Source organism: Benincasa hispida, chromosome 9 (assembly GCF_009727055.1).
Source record: "Benincasa hispida cultivar B227 chromosome 9, ASM972705v1, whole genome shotgun sequence".
Lineage (NCBI taxonomy): Eukaryota > Viridiplantae > Streptophyta > Magnoliopsida > Cucurbitales > Cucurbitaceae > Benincasa > Benincasa hispida.
The window spans coordinates 10,167,027-10,187,735 of NC_052357.1; the positions used below are offsets into that span (position 1 = coordinate 10,167,027).

At 29.4% G+C, this 20,709-nt stretch overlaps 2 protein-coding genes across 2 annotated transcripts; one reads left to right on the forward strand and one right to left on the reverse strand.

Moving 5' to 3' along the window:
- Positions 1 to 4,938: 4,938 nt before the first annotated feature.
- Positions 4,939 to 7,357, forward strand: LOC120086507 (protein IQ-DOMAIN 14-like). Its single transcript, XM_039043188.1, has 3 exons — positions 4,939 to 5,657; positions 6,077 to 6,283; positions 6,374 to 7,357. The coding sequence occupies exons 1-3, from the start codon at positions 5,235 to 5,237 to the stop codon at positions 7,022 to 7,024; spliced, it is 1,281 nt and encodes a 426-aa protein (XP_038899116.1). The 5' UTR covers positions 4,939 to 5,234; the 3' UTR covers positions 7,025 to 7,357.
- Positions 7,358 to 18,240: 10,883 nt separating this feature from the next.
- Positions 18,241 to 20,185, reverse strand: LOC120086549 (profilin-3). Its single transcript, XM_039043259.1, has 3 exons — positions 19,954 to 20,185; positions 18,978 to 19,115; positions 18,241 to 18,690 (listed from the first exon to the last, which is right to left on the reverse strand). The coding sequence occupies exons 1-3, from the start codon at positions 20,074 to 20,076 to the stop codon at positions 18,556 to 18,558; spliced, it is 396 nt and encodes a 131-aa protein (XP_038899187.1). The 5' UTR covers positions 20,077 to 20,185; the 3' UTR covers positions 18,241 to 18,555.
- Between the last annotated feature and the right edge of the window lie 524 nt (positions 20,186 to 20,709).

Below are 20,709 nucleotides of genomic sequence, written 5' to 3' on the forward strand. Positions count from 1 at the left end.
AATCCAAATTAACGATACCGAAAGCAACAAGGGAAAAGAAGATAGTAAAGCCTCTCCTCGGCCTCCATAGCCTCCAAGTTCACAACCCTTCAGTCGCCATGAATTTTCAGCATAAAATAACCTAAAACCATAGGGAAGTATTTATAGAAAAGTGGTAGTGTCGCAAAGCTAGATGAAGCATTACAACGCTCTAATGTGGTTGGCCTCAAGCATCAGGCATAAAGGTACAACACTGGGCTGATGCTCACTTGCGCACGCGAGGGCATCTCCATCTCAAAGTTGCAACGCTTATGGTAGCGTTGGATGACGCTACCTTGCACCTTAGCATTTTGCTGTCAAGCCTCAGACGAGCGTTGGAGCTAGGCAAATCACGAGCGTTGCAACGCTCTAACAGGGTCATTTTGGTCTTTTTAACTCCTTTGAAGTCCGAAAGCTCAAATCAACTCCAATTTGCTTCAAATTAACCCCGTTCAGCTCCAAATCACCAATTCTACCTCTTGATTGCTCAGTACCTACAAAATAACACAATAAACACATAAGATCCAATAACAAGCCCGAACTAAGCTAGGAATAATAGCTCTTTTTTAGAGTTATCAGAAGGTAAGAAATCATCCAAGAAGACTAACTAAAATAGGAGAAAATGAGAGTAAATCGTGACGGAGTCGTGGATCGAGAGTTGATGCTTGAAATGGAAGGTTTCTCCTCCTTTATATAGGCCAAGGTAGTTGAGGAATTATCTAAAATCATGTTCTGGATATTTACACATTATTTTAGGTGTTGAATAATAGCTTTGACCAAGAAAAATAGCAACTATAATGACTGAGTACGAATATGAAAAATTAGGACTTTCTAATATGGTTGCAGTGGAGTCAACATCTGCAAAATAGTAAAAAATCAATCCAAAAGCTCATATAATTAGCCAAAATCACTAAAAGCACACTTTAGACAATTCAAAGACATGTCATTGCTCATTTTATCCAATTTAAGACGTTTCTAAGTAAAAAATATCACAAAAATGGTCTTTTTATTATAAGAAAAGTACTAAAATAGATGGTAAAACCATCACTTTTTTATATCAATCAAATAGCCTCCCAATAAAAACTCTAATGCATCATAGTGAAAAGACAACATTAACCTTATTTAAATATCATAAAAAAGATAAAATTGATATATACTAAAAATACATCAAAATTATTTAAATAAAATTTAATTAATAATTTGATGTCGAAACGATTCATATCACCACTAACATCAGTATTTTGTCAAAAGAAAAAAAAAAGGGAAGATGATTGTCACTCAAAGGTTCACTTTTAATCATAAAATAAAAACCCTATCTTCTAGCCCAAGACTTTAATCCAATTGTCTTCAAGCTTAAGAAGTTCTATGACACAAACTTTGATGAAAGATATTATTTTGTGACCACATCTTTCTCCTCTTGTTTGATGTTGACATGCATCTAGTACAACTAACCCAATTATCACATTGACCAAATATTTTGGAACTTCATTCTAAAGATCAAGAATATATGTAAAAAATTAGGTTTGGAAGAATAAAAAAAGCAAAACATATTTTTTGAAACTCTTTTGATGATTAATACATAATATTTACATTAATTGAGTAATACTCGTTTTAGTTAGATTTATAAAATTGAAATTATCTAAGAGTTGATTAGGATAATTATAGTAATAATGATTGATTGACATGTATTCTATTGATTTATTTAATTTTGTCATAGCTATTAGTTTGCTATATTTACAATCAACCAAATACTTTATAAACACATCTTCCCAAAATAAATCATTCCATACAGATTTTGTACAAAAACCATTCTGATATGAAAAGAAGGAAAAGAACACAGTTTTTGAGAAGAAATAAATAATTTATATTCCAAAAATATAGTTATCAATATTCCTTTTATGAGACTCTAGCTATGTAATGGCACACAAAACACAACTTTTGTAAAATTGGAATAATGAGAGAAACATCAAAATCAAGATCTCCATCCACATCATATCTCATTATTAATTTCTGACAATAACAATATTTTTCTTACAAAAAGATATTTAAAAAAAAAAAAAAAATTTAACTCAACGTTCATTAATTAATTTATTTCTCAATTTTAACGTTGCTTTCCACCATCAATGTGGCTCTGATCTCCTCCATTCAAAATTTGAAAATAAGAAACTCGCTGTGTGTTCTGCCATTTATTTTTACCCATTTTCTTTTCTATTCCAAAGTTTGGGTGTGTTTCGAATATTCATGTATTTAATTTAAAAAATAAATTATTTTAAAAAAATTTGAAGTATTAATAACCATTCAAAATAATTTTTGAAACGTATTTTAGATAATTTTGATAAAAAAATATTTAAATAAAAATGAGTTGTTTTGAAAAACACTTTTTTCGTAAGTTAATTCAAATGAACCCTTAATCTACAAGCTCTCGCTTCAATCAGGATATGACAGACAAATATATATTTTTTCTCATCTCAATCCTTTAATGTTTAATAAATCTCAAAATTAATCCTTCAAAATTAATTCTATTGAAGATATTAGTTGGATAATAAAAGCATTATTTAGACAAGAAAAGCGGTTGCATAAATTTATTTTCATAATTTATGAAGGAGAGGTTCATAATGACTATTTAAAAGAAAACAAGAAACTAACTTCAATTACTAATTTTAAATAAAATGAAACAATTTATATATAAATATAACAAAATATCATTGTATATCTATTCTAAAGTATGAACTAATGTCTATGATTTTGATATCTATTAGTGTCTATGATTTTGTTTAAATTCTATATTTTATGGATCTTTTCTTAAATAAACAATGATTCACATGGATATGGAACTCGGGTAAAAGGACGGATGGAAATTAATATGGAGTACGAATAATATATTTTCAGAAAAGAAAAGAAAAAAAGTCAGATAATAAATTTATTTTAAAAAAATGGAAAAAAACCCGAATGAATAGGGAATTTAAAATCCCCAAAAAACTGGCATACCCTTTTCTTTTGAAGCAGTGTGTTTAGTTGAATCAGTACATTTGGGGTTGGGATTTATTAGACTTGTTTTTAGAAAGATCACTTTCCTTTATAAAATGAATACCCTTATTTATTTAATTTATTTAATTTAAAATTTCCTTTTCTTCTGAAAACCCTTCAGATTCTGCACAAATACTCTCTCACTCTCTCTGTATTGATTCTTTCTTCTGAAACAAGAAGCAAAAATCTGTGCTTTTTGGACACACAAAGTGAACCTACAAAACCATAGCTCTCTTTCTATGAATAGAACAGAACCTCTTTTCCATTACCATTTGCAGCCATTCTTTTTTACCTCTTTTTACTTCTTTTTTTCTTTCCTTTTTACTTATTATTCCAACTATACAACTCAAATAAATGTTTGTTGCATTTTAGGCTCTAATTTCCTTTTGGCTTTTAAATCATTTTAGGTTGAAGATTGAATATAGAATCACGGGTTTGTCTGTTTGTGGAATTTTAATTTCGAAGTACACGTTGCTCTAGAAGACGCCTTTTTAAGAGAGAGAAAAGAGAATGGGGTTTTGGGTTGTTTCTTTTAACATTGCCCTTTCCACTAATTGCTCATTTTCTTTAATTCAACACACTTTATTAATTTATTATTTATTTATTTTGTAGACTATTATTTTTATAATAAATAATGAAGAGAGGTAGTATGAAATTTACAATTTTTCTTTTAATCTTAAAATTTTAAATGTGTAACCTTTATTTTTGTCTGTAATTGTTGTTTTGTTTAGGAATCTTTCGTTTTTAATTTATATTTTTTTAGTATGATAAAGATTTCAAAAGTTGTTTCTTTTTTGCTTTCCTTTTTCTTTCCATTTTTCCCTCCTTAGCTTCTGAAGTTTTGTATGACGTCTTTTTGTCTTGTAATGCAGTTTTTTCACGAGATGCTGTCAGAAATATTTTTCTTTTTGTTTCAAAAATAGTGGAAATTTTCTACTATTATACCATATACAATTCTTTTTTAATAATACATGCTATAATTAAAATGTATCACTTTATTTTTTACCTTCATTCATTTTAACACATATTTTTAAAAGGTTTTGCTCAATTTGGTTCTTTATGTTCTTATACTTTGAAGATATTTATTTTGTTCATTTTACTTTTACTTTTCGTTCTTGAAATTTTAAAAAACCTATTTTTAGATCATTTTAGAAATGAAAAGATAATGAAAACCAATATCTGGAACTACAAGAACTAAAAACAACATTTTAAAAATATAGAAGCCAAAATAGAATAAAGCAAAAAACACATAAACTAAATTAGTATTTAAACCTAAATTAGGGTCCGTTTGAATTGACTAAAAAAAGCGTTTTTCAAAAAAAAATAATTTAAACACTTTTGATAAAAAAAAAAAAATAACGATGAAAATACACCTAAAAAGCTAATTTGAGTGGTTGTCAAATACTCTAGTTTTTTTAAAATGACTTATTTTTAAATTAAACACTTGAAAATATATTCAAAATACATCCTTAATATATAACATGTGTCAAATCATGAACGAGAGTATTACTACTTTACTACCCCATTTTAAGGAGTTGTACAACACAGTTTGTGACTTTTTTAGGAAAAAAAATACATTTTTCATAAATAATTAAGATTTTTTTAGTGTATAGTTGAAGTGGAAGGTAAAAAGATAGATGGAGATGTGATATATTGTTTATATATATACATATTGAAAAATCTCCAAAGCCCATCTTTATCTTCCTTATTCTCTTTTTTTTATATATAAATAAATAATTTAAAAAGAAAAAAGTTATTTAAGATGCTTTGTGTTTGCCAATCCATACTATTTCTTATCACTTGTGTGTCTGCAACATGTTAAGTTTATAACAGATCTTTTCACTCTGTCTCTCTCCTTAAATCACACCTGGTTTTTTTTTTTTTTTTTAAAAAAAAAAATATATATATTTTTTGAATCAAAATCTCTCTCTTTCTCCCTTGGAAATAACTACTTGGGATTTTATTCTATTAGTATCTTTGGAAATTGGTTTGTGTTCTTTGTTTTTCTAGTTCCCCAAATTCTAAAAATAGACACTTTCAACTTCTACTCATCGCTTCCTCCTCAATAAAACCCTCTCCTTTTGAGTTTTTGACATAATGCTTACGTTGTGAGCCTATTTCTCTCTCTCTCTCTCTCTCTCTCTAGGATCATCATTTTGTGTTGAGCATTTCTTATTCTCTCTCTCAAAATGGGGAAAGCTACCAGATGGTTGAAAGGTTTATTGGGGATCAAGAAAGAAAAAGACCCATCTCCCAATTCAAATTCAAATTCAAATTCAAATTCAAATTCCACAACCCTCGCCGCCCAAAGAAAGGATAAGAAACGCTGGAGTTTTGCTAAGTCCCTTAGAGATTCCGGCCAAACGCCGCCTCCTCCACCTGACACTACTTGGTTCAGATCCTCGTACATTTCTGATTCCGAGAAAGAACAGAACAAACACGCAATTGCTGTAGCTGCAGCCACCGCCGCCGCCGCAGACGCCGCTGTCGCAGCCGCTCAAGCGGCGGTCGCCGTCGTCCGTCTCACTAGCCAAGGAAGAGGGTCTCTGTATATCACTGGAAGAGATCGATGGGCTGCTGTGAAGATTCAAACAGTTTTTAGGGGCTATTTGGTAAGTAAAAAAAATAAAGCTTCAATTTTTTCCCCCTTTTCCTCTGCTTTTCCTCTGTTTTTACATTGCTGTTTATCACCAAATACAAAGTTCTTTTCACGGGAATAATTGTACCTTTTTTCCTTTTCTACAAATATATATAGTCCATGAAAATTACAAAACAGGGTACTTTTTTTTTTTTTCCACATTCTCTCTGTTGTCTCCTTGAAAGCTGAGAAAAGAAGAGCATAAAGTGAATTATAATCTGAATGAAACAGTGCAAAAAGCTCTTTGGTTTCTACTGTGTCAATGAAACAGTACATTGATTTGCTGACTAAATCCAAAAGCTTTTCTGATCCTTTTTCTTTCATTCCATTTTTTTAGAGATTTTTCAAATTTGAAATCTCTGAATGAAAAATGTGGTTTGTTTTTATGGTCAGGCAAGAAAGGCCCTGCGAGCTCTCAAAGGGCTTGTTAAATTGCAGGCTGTGGTTAGAGGATTTCTTGTAAGGAAAAGAGCTGCTGCTACTCTTCACAGTATGCAAGCTCTTTTTAGAGCTCAAACTGCAGTTAGAACTCAAAGAGCTCGTCGATCTTTCAACAAAGAGAACAGGTTTATCCCCGACATTCGACCCCGAAAATCCTCGGTAAGATTCGATATCGAAAATTCAAATGGTTATCAAATGGGGAACATGACTTTAGAGTGGTCTTATTAACTCTGTTTTAGAAATTTTCAGGAAAGGTTTGATGAAACAAGAAGTGAACTATTCCCTAGTAAGAGATTGTCTGTAGCATCATCTTATGAAACAAGCTGCATGAATTCATTGGACGAGAGTCCGAAAATCGTGGAAATCGACACCTACAGAACTCGATCAAGGTCTCGTAGGTACATTTCGACATTGTCAGAATGCGGAGGAGATGATGTAGCTTTCCAAACAATCACTTCGTCGCCAATACCTTGTCCGAATCGTCCTCGTGTCGTCGTGGATTGCCACAACAATGTGCTTCGAGACTTCGAATGGTGCTTAATGGGGGAGGATTGCAAGTTCCCTACAGCTCACAGCACGCCTCGGCTATCGAATAACTCATTCGTCTCAGCCAACGTGCCAGTCACACCATCGAAGAGTGTATGTGGCGACAGCTTGTTCAGGCCATACATGAACTATTGCCCCAATTATATGGCAAACACACAATCATTTAAGGCAAAACTGAGGTCTCAAAGTGCCCCAAAGCAAAGGCCAGAGCCAGGCTCCAAGAAGAAGCTATCATTGAATGAAATAATGGCAGCAAGAAACAGCTTAAGCAGTGTAAGAATGCAAAGACCAACAAACCAAATGCTGCAAGAAGAAGATGAAGAAGAAGAAGAAGAAGAAGCATATGGTTTTTGAGTGATCTGTTACTGTGTTTTCTTTGTTTCTTTGTTTGTTAAGCTTTTTATTAAAGCAAGAAATGGGATAGAATCATAGAACAAGAAGAAGCTGAAATCTGTCTCTAAAAGAAGCTCTTTTTTTTTTTTTTTTTTTTCTGCTTCCACATTTTACTGTTAAAAATCTCAAGGAATGAATGAGATAGATACCAACAAAGGGAGCTTGTAATTAAATTTCTTTTTACCACATTTCTCTTTCAAACAACCTTTCAATGTTGATGTTTTTTTTTTTCTTTTTTCCTTTTGGGTGGGGAGAGATTATTGTTTGCTTGAAATGAAATCAAGTTTTAAGGATTAAAGAGACAGAATAATGGGATGTCCTTTGGATTTATACAGATTGCTTGAAGAACACTTCATTGACAATAACAATTTGAAACCAAAAACAGAGAGGAAAAAAAAAGACTTTCTTCCTTTTTGAGTCGATGAATGTTGCAATCCTCGTATGAGTTCAAAAATTCAAATCTTAGAAGTCACTATGTGAAATACCAAAAACACCCTCGATTCAGCACAGAACTCCTCGACTGCTTTAAAAAAGAATCGGAATCAAAAGGGTATAAAAGATTTGGAAAGAAACGGCTATAAATCAAACATTAAATAACTAATTTCCCCGAATTTTCCGGTATGTCTCTTCTGATTCAAACATTAAAGTCTCAATTTTTCCTTTCTTTAAATCCTACAACTTTGATTTATTTTAGTTCATCTATTTCTTTGATTTATTTATACTTTTGTTTTTTTTTTTTCTCATTTTAGTCCGGTTATTGTTCATTTAAAATGTAACTATTTAGACTGTTTGATGAACATAATTTGTCAAAGTGAGTATAATTTAATTGACCCAAAAACAATTGGAAATTGATTAGATGAAGAAAAAGAATAAAAATAAAATTTGAAGTTGAGGTGAGGGGGATGGTTGCGTCATATATTTGTGATGTCGAAATAACAGATGAATAAAAAAAGCACTAATTTCGAAAAGCACTAACATGGTCAATAACACAAAATTCATTATCTAATAATAATAAATAATAATTCTATAATATAAGATTAGGCCTCACCTCGGCCTTTGAATTCTTTCTTTTTTAAAAAAAAAAGAAAAGAAAAGAAAAGAAAAGAAAATCCTTTTCACAATTCACACACACATAATATTGAATATAGAGAGAGTTATGGTACACTTGCAAAACAGTATGGGGCATGTGCCAACCACTCACTATACATTTTCCATTTTTATTTATTTATTTATTTATTATTTGTTTTTGTGGTGAGTTGTCAAAAGATTTATGAATTTGAATTCTAAACAAATCCATAATTTGGTCTGAGTTAAGTGATTAGTTCAAGAAAAGTGGGGACAAAAAAAGATCTGATTTAATTAATAATTATAACCCATTCTCTGTATTAGTATTAGGCTTATAATTGGCAGTACGGATTTGTCATTTATTAACAATTAGGCCCATCCATCAGCATCACTGAGCAGCCCACAAAGCCATGCCATGCTCCAACTTCTATTTATACTCTAAATTACGTAAATCGCAAAAACTACCATTAAAATATCATATTTTTTATAATTATATCCTTAAATTTTTTAATTTTAAAAATTAAACCCTCAAACCTATATCAGTGTTAAAATTGAACTCTCAAACTTACTACTTACATAATTATATAAACTATAATAATTGTGAAGTTTCAATTTTTATCATTTATGGTTCTAATTTTTGTAAATATGGTAAGATTGATGGTCCATTTTTAACAATTTCAAAAGTTTAGGGGCCCAATTATTACAACTGAAAGTTTAAGAGTGCAATTGAAATTTCCACCATACTTTAGGGGTGATTTTTACGATTTATCCTTTAAATTATAGATAATACTCCTGAATTTCGTACTTTGTCGAAGAATATATATTATACTCTTCCACTTTTAAAAAAACATACTAATATCTTTAATCTTTACAAATAAAGGTTAAAAAATGTCAATGTTGTTAGAAATTGAAGTAGAGGAGAGAAATGAAATAAAAGAGGGAGGAGACATGGAGTGTAGATAAACAATTTTTGTCTGATATACCATTAATAAAGTCATTTTTTAACTTTTTTTTTTTTTTTTTTTTTAAGACTAAGGGCGTTAATACAACTTTTTGAAGTTTAATAATATTTTTTACACTAGTTACCAACCGTTTCCATCCATATATTTAACCTTTTTAGAAAGTTGGAGGGTAAGTATTAATAAAACTTTTGATAGTTTAGTATTTTTTAAATAAAAACTAATGATTTTTGTCCAATACTAAAGATAAGAGTATTTTTTATTTCTTTTTAAGTTTATGTTTACCAACGAAAATTTTAAACTTTAAAAATATTTTTGAAACAAGATATAAAATTCAAGGACACTTTCTTTATATTATTTTATTGATACAATAGATGTATGGATAAAAAACTAAACCGAGTGAATACCAATTATAGCGTATGAATATATAATATTTATAGCGATTTGAAATAAAACCATTAAAATTGATGGCATTTAAGGTTGGATAGGAATTGGACCATATGAATGATATAGATTTGTAGACCATGTCTGAGTGGAAATTTTAGGTGGGTCATCTACATGCTTTATTTGGCTAAAATTTATGCACAAGATTGAATCTCATGTACCATTTTAATAAAGCTTTTAAGGAGAAGGACTTAAATTGTTTCCCTTTTTCTATGTAGGACAAAATTCAGAAAAAGTAATAAGATCAAAAGAGATTATAATTGTCAATAAAATAAAAAGTATATTTTATCAAATACAAAAGTAGAAAACTAAATGAGGGTTGACTCACCATGTTTATGATGATTGACACAAAAAAATCTGACCCAAAAGAAAATAGTGGTTATACAATAATGATTTTAATTATTTCAATAAATTCTCAGCAACCATCTAAAGCAAATGAAGTAAGATTTCTGATGGTCCATGAGTTACTTGCAAATCTAGTTGTATAAAATAGGCAAAACAATAATAAATAAATAAAGGGAAAAAAATAAAAGAAAAGAGAATTCCAGCTTTACTTCACCTTTTATATGAGCAAACTAGAAAGAGCATATTGACTATTCCTTTAACAGAAATATTTATACAATCATATCCACATAGCATGATAACAATACAATAATCTTGGGATGTAAATTCTAAAAGTTTTGATGTTTCTAATTATAGTCCAATATAAATGCTAACATATTTTTACAATTTTTCATTCTCTCTCATATATTGAATAGTGTTGAGTTGTGATTTGTCTTCTAGAATATTTTCTTTTTCTTACGCGAGAGACTTTACGATAATTTCAATACAAAATATTAATCGTATAGTCCTCTTTTGGTTAGTGATCATAGAATAGAATATGATAGAGATTCAATGATTATATAACGTTGAAATGAGAAAAGAAAGAATATGGTAGGTGTTTGAACTTGAATCACTTATCCCATAACAACATTAAACTATTATATTTCAAATGTGAATTGATGTGAGATAATGTTTTGAATTGGAGCCCTGAAAAGTATTTGAAAAGGGCATTAGATCAGAATATACTTTTTTTTTTCTTTTCTTTTTTTGGTATTCTCTGGTTGAAAAATGTTTGTTTATTTATTTTCTTTTAAAGTTTTTAATTCCCCCTCTCATTCAGTTGCCTATTCCAAAATGGAATCTACATTATTCTATGGGGGCTTCAATTCCCAGACCATTCCCCCATGTTGATTTGTAATATTGTACTCTCTCAATTGTTTGAAAATATCAATCATCAACATCACAATTCACAACACAAAATGTAAAGTTTCTTATTCTATTCTAATGTCTTCAAAGTTTTACTTCATAACTTTCTTCTTTCCCCTTAGTGTGTGTTATCTTCAATAATGTCTAAATTTGGGTTAATGGGAGGGAGGAGGAGAAAGTTAAATGCAAATTATATTGAAGTGGGATTTTGGAATAGCATTTCATTTTATATTATTGTAAGTTCTACCGTACAATGGAATCAAATTAGGGTTAAACTACAACTTCGGTTCTTGAATTTTAGTGTTTGTGTCTAATAAGTTAGTTTTCAATTTTATGTCTAATAGGTCATTACATCTTTAAAATCTATACTATATTATAAGGAGCAAAACGGACTTCTATTTGATTCTCCATTTTGCCCTTACTTCTTTTCAGAGTTCAATTTTCTTTACTTAAAATTTTTTAAACCCTCACTTTTTGCTCTTTAGATAACTCTTTTAGTAAAAGCCTCATATTCTTTCGTTTATCCCTTCATTTTAAAATCTTTCTAGGTTAACTAATTCTATATAACAGGATGGGAACTTCTTATGAACAAGAACTTTCATAAAATTAGTTTATTGCATGGTGATTTCTTCTTTAAAAGTTATTGGATTCTAAGAACAATGTTCAAGATTTCTAAAAGGTTAATAACCGTTTCACTAAGTTTCATAATTTTGAAAACTTTGATGATGGGCATGGATGAATGGCCATTGGATTCTCCTACCATTCATCCCATTATCAATATTAATTCGATTTTTCTTATTCTATCATTACACTGCAAATTTCCATAAGCCTTAGAATTTGTGTGAATTATTGAGGATTTTTGTGGATTTGATTTTTTTAAAAAGAAAACGATGAACAAATCATTTGAAATTCGTGACCATGTTATGAATAGGTTTGGGGTTGATTTGATTGATTTTTATTTCTTGAAATATAGAGAATTTTTATATTTTTTTTGTTCAAATCTTTGATATATTTACAAGTGGTTATGTTAGAGAATATCTCATTTTTTCCATTTTAAACCATGACTTTTTTTTTCTATCATAATAATAATTTATAGATTTTTATTTTGTATCTTGGTTGCAAATATATGTTACTCCTTATTGATATTTATGTAATTCCCGAAGTTCTTGCTCTAATGCTTAAAAAGTTACAATTATTTTTTCTTTTTCTGATATTTTGATATACAATTTTGTAAAATTTTTATTCCGGTTGTGAGTTTTTGTGACATATGTTTGTTGTATTTTTGGTATATTATTAAGTAGAGGCTTTATCGTTATTGATATATATATATATTTTTTAATTACAATTTGAGATAAATTTATTTTCAATTGATATTCATATTGTAAAGAGAAAAAAGAAAGTGGGTTGAGATGATAGAGAAAATCATGATGGAGAAAAAATAAAGAGAAAATAGGTTAGTAGAAGATATTGAGAGAGATTTGAGAAAATTAGCAAATAATGAAGAATGAAATGAGAAATTGATAAAGATGAAGAATTTAAAAATTCATTTTAATTTTATTCTTAATTTTAAAAGTATAATTATCTATTGGTTTTCTATTTCCATAATCTCATAATTTTAGGGTATCTGTTAACGAAATTAAATATTATTGTTCAATCATGAACAAAATTCATGATAATATTTTAACATATATGTAAATTTGGTAAAATCTATTGATATATCGTGTAGTTAAATCAAAATTAAATATGATTACTCGATGATGAACAAATTTCTACTTATTTATATTATTATTCAAAATTAAATATTAATTTCTATCAATTCTCTTGATTAATTTTTTTAGATAGCCATTGAAGTTTTAAAAAATGGTTAGATTTTAACTAAATGAGATTTATTTAATTATGAAAAATCAAACTGGAGAATTAGGGTTAAATTTTTCGCAGGCCCCGACCTGATCGGGGTGAGAAATCCCCAATTTGAATGGGGATAGAGATCAAATCGGGGCCCATCGGCGGGACAGGAAGGGTACCCAAAGGGAAAAAATGGGTCAACCCCTGCCCAGTCGGGGAGCTGCCAGCCCTATTGAGAATTCATTACCTTTTTAAATATTATTATTTCAACCATCAATTTTTTTTTAAATCTTTCATTTTATTTTTTTATTATTATTATTATTTTATAGATTTTAGCCATTGTAGTTCAAGTTTTTTCTTCAATAGTTAACCTTGAGAATCGTTACTTTGTTTAATGTTATTATTTCAAATTTTTTTTAAATCTTTCACTTTATCCATTATTCTTTTTAGATTCCAAACCACTAAAGTCATTTGTTTGGTTAGATTTTAATTAGATGAAGATTTATTTTGATTATGAAAAGTCAACAGATAACTAAAATCATTGATTTATTTTTCTCCATGTATCGATAATGTTGTTATTTCAACTCTGAATACTTACCATTTTTGTTCAATTTTTTTATATTTCATTTTTCATTTTTAAAATTTCCATTGGATTCTAATAATTGTTTTCATTCTCCCTCTATTTTTCATTCAATAATATAGGTTTTTTTTTGTATTTGATTTCAACAGCAAAAATTTTTAAAAAAATACATTAAAACATTTTTATATTTAATTGAATTAATGAAATAGAATAATCTTGTAATTTTATCTATTTAGGTATTGTATTATTTATAATTTAGGGTACATATATCTAATGATATCATAGATAGATTAAAAATTGAAGGTTTTATAAAAATAAATAAATAAATAAGCAACAAATGTTTTTCCCTTTCTATTCTAAAAAAAATTCTTAAACAAGAAAGGTTCATTTAAAAAATTATATAAAAATTTAGTTTTCATCACTATATTTGAAGAACTACAAAATAATTACTTCATGAAATACTAGTTAAGATAGGTTATTAGGTAACTTTTATATCGATTTTATTTCACAAACTCTATTTGCATCATATTTTTAATCCGCATATTTTTTATATATTTTTCTCTTTTTATAGTTTTATTACCATGTTTACTAAATCGTAATGAAAATTGGTGTAATTGGAATGAGATTTCATTGATGGATGAATCGTAATAGGCCTAAATCATTTTTTATCACATTTACCTAGAATTATGAATCTGTCACATTTTACTGTTATCGTTATTGTTTGGTGTAACGGTAATGATAAAGATAACAATAAATATGGAAAATTTATAATTTTCATAAACATATATGTAACGATAATGATAAAAGTAGTGAATCCCACATAATTTTTAACTGCAATCCTGCCGTGACTGCATTCGCTTAATACCGCAACTTTACACGATGACCGCGATCGCTTGACGAGTGCAACTCGCATGCGGCTTATTGTCGCAATATCCATGCGTTGATCGAATGCATTCGCCTTTGCAATGGAGAGTTTCTCCACATGCGGTCATCTATGCGGTAGTCCAAACATTGAACGCATAATAACACATAATAACGGGTTAGCCGAGATTCATCATGTTGAACGACGCAAGCTCACTTTCTCATGAATTCCTAGCATAATTGCCGCATATTCTACTTAATAACCTTCATAATTCTAAGTAAAAGGCCTAAGATGACATGAATTTCTACATGTCATCAATTACCGGCGGCGGCGGCAGGCGGTTGAAGGCGGTGGCTGAACGAGAGGATGAGACGATGGCGGCGACGGGCAGTTGATTGCGGCTGCTGACCGAAGGGAGGAGGTGGTGGTGAAGGTGCGGTGGGCGGCAGCGGGAAGGAGGGGAAAAATGGGAGAGGGAGGGAGAGAGTGGGGGGAGGGCGAAGGGGTGGCGACGACGGGGAAGGAAGGGAAAAATGGGAGAGGGATGGAGAGGAGTGGGGGGCGGGAGGGGTCAGCGGGGGAGGGGGGCATTGGCAACGACTTAGGGTTAGGTGAGAGGGAAGAAATGGGGAAAAAATGTGGAAGAAGAGATCTGGTTTAAACCAGATCCCATCTCCCGACGGGCGTCGAGAGAGCCGTCGAGAGTTCCAAGGCGGCTAACGTATGGGAACTCCCGATACCTTCTTACGTCATCAGGAGAGACTATTTCTCCCGACAACCAAACTCCGAACGCTCGATTTAGGCGTCGAGAGAACTCATTTTTCTTGTAGTGGTTAAATGTAAACATATTGAAGTGGGATTTTAGAATAGCATTTCATTTTATATTATTGTAAGGTCCATCGTAGAATAGAACCAAATTAGAGTTAAACTACAACTTCGGTTCTTGAACTTTCATGTTTGTGTCTAATAAGCTTAAGAGTTTTCAATTTTGTGTCTAATAGGTCATTGCAACTTTAAAATCTATACTATATTATAAGGAGCAATTGACTTCTCTTTGACTCTTCATTTTGCCCTTACTTTTTTTTAGAGTTCCCTTTTCTTTACCTAAAATTTTTTAAACCCTCACTTTTTGCTCTTTAGATAACTCTTTTGGTAAAAGCCTCATATTCTTTCGTTATAAAATCTTTCAATCCCTTCATTTTAAAATCTTTCCAGGTTAACTAATTCTTTAACAGGAAGAAAACTTTTTATGAACAAAAACTTTCATAAAATTAGTTTGTTGCAAGATGATTTCTTCTTTAAAAGTTATTGGATTTTAAGAACAACGTTCAAGATTTCTAAAAGGTTAATAACCGTTTCACTAAGTTTCATAATTTTGAAAATTTTGATGATGGACATGGATGAATGGCCATTGGATTCTCCTACCATTCATCCCATTACCAAGATTAATTCGATTTTTCTTATTCTATCATTACACTGCAAATTTCATAGGCCTTAGAATTTGTGTGAATTATTGAGGATTTGTGTAGATTTGATTTTTTTTATTTTTTTTTTTGTAAAAGAAAACTATGAACAAATCATTTGAAATTCGTGACCATGTTATGAATAGGTTTGGGGTTTGATTGGATTGGTTTTTATTTTTTGAAATATAGAGAACTTTTATCTCCCATTTTCCATTTTAAACCATGACTATTCACCATAATAATAATTTATAGATTTCTATTTTGTATCTTGGTTACAAATATATGTTACTCCTCATTGATATTTATGTATTTCCCAAAGTTCTCGCTTGCTTAAAAAGTTACATTTTTTCTTTTTATGATATTTTGATATACGATTTTATGAAATTTTTATTCCGGTTGTGAGTTTTTGTGACATATTTTTGTTCGTCTTCATTTATATTTTTGGTATATTATTAAGTAGAGTCTTTATCGTTATTGATATATTTTATTGCTTTTTTAATTACAATTTGAGATAAGTTTATTTTCAATTGATATTCATATTTTAAATAGAAAAAAGAAAGTTGGTTAACATGATGGAGAAAATCATTGGGATGGAGAAGAAATAAAGAGAAAATAGGTTAGTAGGAGATATAGGGAGAGATTTGAGAAAATTAGCGAATAATGAAGAATGAAATGAAAATTTGATAAAGATAGAGAATTTAAAATTTTATTTTAATTTTATTCTTAATTTTAAAAGTATAACCATCTATTGGTTCTCCATTTCCATAATCTTATAATTTTAGGGTATTTATTAACGAAATTAAATATTAATATCCAATCATGAATAAAATTTGTGATAATATTTTAACGTATATGTAAATTTGGTAAAATTTGTTGGTATATTAGTTAAATCAAAATTAAATATGATTACTCGATCATGAATAAGTTTCTACTTATTAATATTATTATTCAAAATTAAATATTAATCTGTATCAGTTCTAATTCTTTTAGATTACAAGCCATTGAAGTTTTAAAAAATGGTTAAATTTTAACTAAATGAAGATTTATTTAATTATGAAAATTCAAGCTTGAGAATTAGGATTGACAAAAATTTTTACAGACCCCAACTTGATCGGGGTGAGGAATCCCCAATTTCACCGAGAATGGAGTCAAACCGAGGACCTCTTTAGGGTCCTCTAGGAAAGAGGTGGGGACAGGAAGGGAAGGGTACCCAACCTCGTTTATATATATATATATATATATATATATAGGTATTTAACTTTTTACTTTTGGTCTAATTTTTAATCCATGAGGAAACAAGAGGGGAAACGGGTAACGGGAACCCCTACCTAGTCCCACTGCCAACCCTATTGAGAATCCATTAATTTATTTAATATTGTTATTTTAATCCTCAATTTTATTTTTTTTTTGGGTTAAATCTTTTATTTTATCTTTTTTTTTAATAGATTTGTAGGCATTGTAGTTCTAAGGTTTTTTTTTTTCAATAGTTATCGTTACTTTGTTTAATGTTATTGTTTCAATTTTTTTTTGAGTTAAATCTTTCACTTATCAATTTTTTTTTTAAGATTTCTAACCATTAAAATTATTTTTTTTTTGTTATATTTTAATTAGATGAAGATTTATTTTGATTATGAAAAGTCAACAAACAACTAAAATCATTTATTTATTTTTCTCTAGGGATATTATTTAACTTTTAATACTTACCCATTTTTGTTTAATTTTTTATATTTCATTTTTCATTTTTAAAATTTTCATGGTGTTTCAATAATTGTTTTCATTCTTCCTCTATTTTTTTGTTAATAATATAGATTTTCTTGTATCTGATTTCAACAGCATAAATTTATAAAAAAAAATACGTTAAAATTTTTTTATTTATAAAATTTTTTCAAATTTTTTTGTATTTAATTGAATTAATGAAATAGAATAATGATTTTATCTACTTAGGTATTGTATTCTTTAGAATTTAAGCCGACACATATATCCAATGATTAATATAGACAGTTTAAATCAAATGCAATGAAAAAAATCGAGCTCGTGGTTTTATAAAAATAAATAAATAAGCAACAAATGTTTTTCTATTTCTGATATAAAAAAAAGTCTCTTAAACAAGAAGGTTTATTTATAAAATTATATAAAAATTCAGTTTTTATCACTATATTTAAAAAACTATGAAAGAATTACTTCATGAAATAATAATTAAGATAGGTTATTATGTAACTTTTATATCGATTTTATTTCACAATCTTTATTTGCATCATATTTTTAATTTTATTTATCCGGATATTTTTTTAATATATTTTTCTCTTTTTATAATTTTATTACCATGTTTACCAAACCGTAACAAAAATTGATGTAATTGGAATGAGATTTTATTGATGGATGAATCGTAATAGGCCTAAATCACAAACACAATTATATTATTTTTTATCACATCTACCTAAAATTATGAATGTGTCACATTTTACCGTTATCGTTATTGTTTGACCCTAATGGTAACCGTAACGATGATGGTAATAATGTAATGATAATGGTAAGGATAACAATAAATGTGGCAAATTCATAATTTTCATACATAACAATATATATAAGTAGAGGTAGTGAATCTCACATAATTTTCAACTGCAATCAAATTGAATACCTTTTATTCTTCAATCAAATTACACAATTCGTTTACCAAATTTAAAACTTTATTAAAACAAATTTAAGTAAGGTCCAATTTAACCTAAAATTATATGAAAAATACATCATAGGCCACGCTCAAGATTCATTTCAGTGCATACCACACAATAGTTCAATCATTATGGTGCTTCGAGTAGTAGGCAGAGTTAAAAAGAAAAAAGAGTAGAACGTGAAAAGGAAGCTGAAATGGCTTAACAAAGAATGAAGCATAATAAAAAATCATTTGGAAATGTAATTTTGCACCTTTTAAGAGGGGCACACAAGAATAATTAAAAGGAAAAAAAATGATATAATGAAGAGTTTTGTAAAAATGAGAATGAGAAATAGGAAGAGCGGGAAAAAAGGGCCTACAAACCCTGTTCGATGAGATAATCTCCCAACCTTTCAACCACCATATTGCATTGTCCTGGAGTTACTGGTTCATCGTATATTCCAATTATCACCGCCTTCTCAGTTTTCTTCACCGTTATTCCCCCAGCACCCTATTCAACAACCAACATTATTCCATTTTACCATTCATTAACTAACTAACTAACTATATATATATAAATTCATACATACATGTAACATCTATATGTGAAACTTAATTTCACATTTTTTTAAGGGAAAAAAACAAAAAAATTATACCAAAGTGAGCCTAACTCAGATTTATAATAAATAATAAATGTATAATATCGAAAAAAAAAAAATGAGGTTCGAATCTCGAATTTCATGTTGTATTAATTAAAAAAAAAGTATGAATGCTAATATAGTAGAAGAGAAAATGAACCTTTTTGCCACGAACAACGGCTCCGGGCTCTCCTTGAATAACCATGTATTTAGTGCCACCAAGGTGTAAACCAGTTGGTGCAAGAGAACCAGGTTCATCAAAATCCTTCATAATCGCAGATATCTCATTCGCCTTAAACTGCAAATTCATTAATTACCCTATCGGTTATATATGATTAACCTCTAAATTAATGCCACCCCCATGTTAAAAACCAACAATACCTTTTTTATATGTAAATTAGATTTATAACACATTACATTACTTTCAAAGCTAATTCTCATTTAATGTAATATCACATGTAGGCTCCATTTAATAATTATTTAATTTAAAACACAATGTAAGGTTACGAAATCTAAGGATGAACTAAAAATAAAGATTAAGCTTCAGTTTTAGCTTTTACAATAATACATCCATACGTTATACAAAAACTAGTGACGATTCAAAAACTAGTGATCACATCGCGATCTCTTCACACAAATCTACAACGACAATGGAAAAGAAAAAAGAAAAAAAAAAAAAAGGGAAAAACGAACACGTCAAATAATGCGATTCTTGACGAAATTATCGATCAGAAACTTGTGTTAACAATAAACCTGGCGCTGGATGAATTCGTGATCTTAAACGAAGAGATTATGATATGAGTCAGTTTAATCCAAAGAGAGAAGAAGAAAAAGAAAATCATATATTCCTCTTAATCCATCACTTCAACAGATAAATAATACGAATCGATCGAAGAATTAATCATACGAGTTTCCACCTCCATTCAAAATCAAATTAAACAAACAGAGGTCAGGTCACCACTCTGCATCTAATTCAAATTCTAATTCCATTCCATACCTCTGGCAATTCAAAATTACAATTAATAACGAAAGAAAACGCTGATTATAAGGCCAGATCGGAGCAAATTTCTCTCAATGAGAACGAAAACGGAACAGAATGACACAAACAACAAAGCGTAAACGAAAGTGGAGATCACCTGAGGGAATGAGGAGCTCTGAGCCCAAACACTGGCGTCGTGTCCGATGATGGCGGCGGAGGTGAGATGGTTGCCTTCAATATCACACATAAGGTGATCGTCCACGTACGTTTGCCACGACATATTCCCGAAACTTCAAGGATGGAACACTTAGGAATTTCGAGTCGCTTCGAAAATTATCCTTCTGCTTTTGCTTTTCTTTCTGCTTCACGTCCATTTGGGTATGGCTTTCAGATATAAATAGTTGAGGAAATAAAAGAAATAAATAAACAAATAAATGAGGAATGAAATGAAGCGTGACCCGGCCCTGAACGAGGCCGTTATGACCGAAGGAGTGGGCCACTGGCTTTCACGTTCACCATTCATTATGAATTTTCAGGGAAATTTTTCAATTAAAATCTATATTTAATATTTTTATTTTTTTAAAATTATATATATATATATATATATATATATTTATATAAATGAATCATAATAATTATTTTCATTTTCATTTCATTCTATTTAAATTTTAAAATTAACTAAAATCACCTCAATAAAATAAAATTATTCTGCTAAAATTTAACCAAATTAGCAAGAAAAATTGCCACCAAATAAAAATATAGGAGAGGAAAGATGGAAAAACGCTCGAATTATTGAAATATGCTGCTATTGATTTTTAACCTTTTTTTTTTTTTTTTTAATATTGGGTTAATCGCTTAAACAAGTGTAGTAATTTCTGATGTATTGGTTGTTTGGATCTAAATTTATTGACTT

Coding starts and splice junctions, on each gene's coding strand:
- LOC120086507 (XM_039043188.1), top strand. CDS start 5,235: ATGGGGAAAGCTACCAGATGGTTGAAAGGTTTATTGGGGATCAAGAAA. Junction 5,658..6,076: donor CAGTTTTTAGGGGCTATTTG/GTAAGTAAAAAA, acceptor TTTTATGGTCAG/GCAAGAAAGGCCCTGCGAGC. Junction 6,284..6,373: donor TTCGACCCCGAAAATCCTCG/GTAAGATTCGAT, acceptor AGAAATTTTCAG/GAAAGGTTTGATGAAACAAG.
- LOC120086549 (XM_039043259.1), bottom strand. CDS start 20,076: ATGTCGTGGCAAACGTACGTGGACGATCACCTTATGTGTGATATTGAA. Junction 19,116..19,953: donor AGAGCTCCTCATTCCCTCAG/GTGATCTCCACT, acceptor ATGAATTTGCAG/TTTAAGGCGAATGAGATATC. Junction 18,691..18,977: donor CCGTTGTTCGTGGCAAAAAG/GTTCATTTTCTC, acceptor GTTGTTGAATAG/GGTGCTGGGGGAATAACGGT.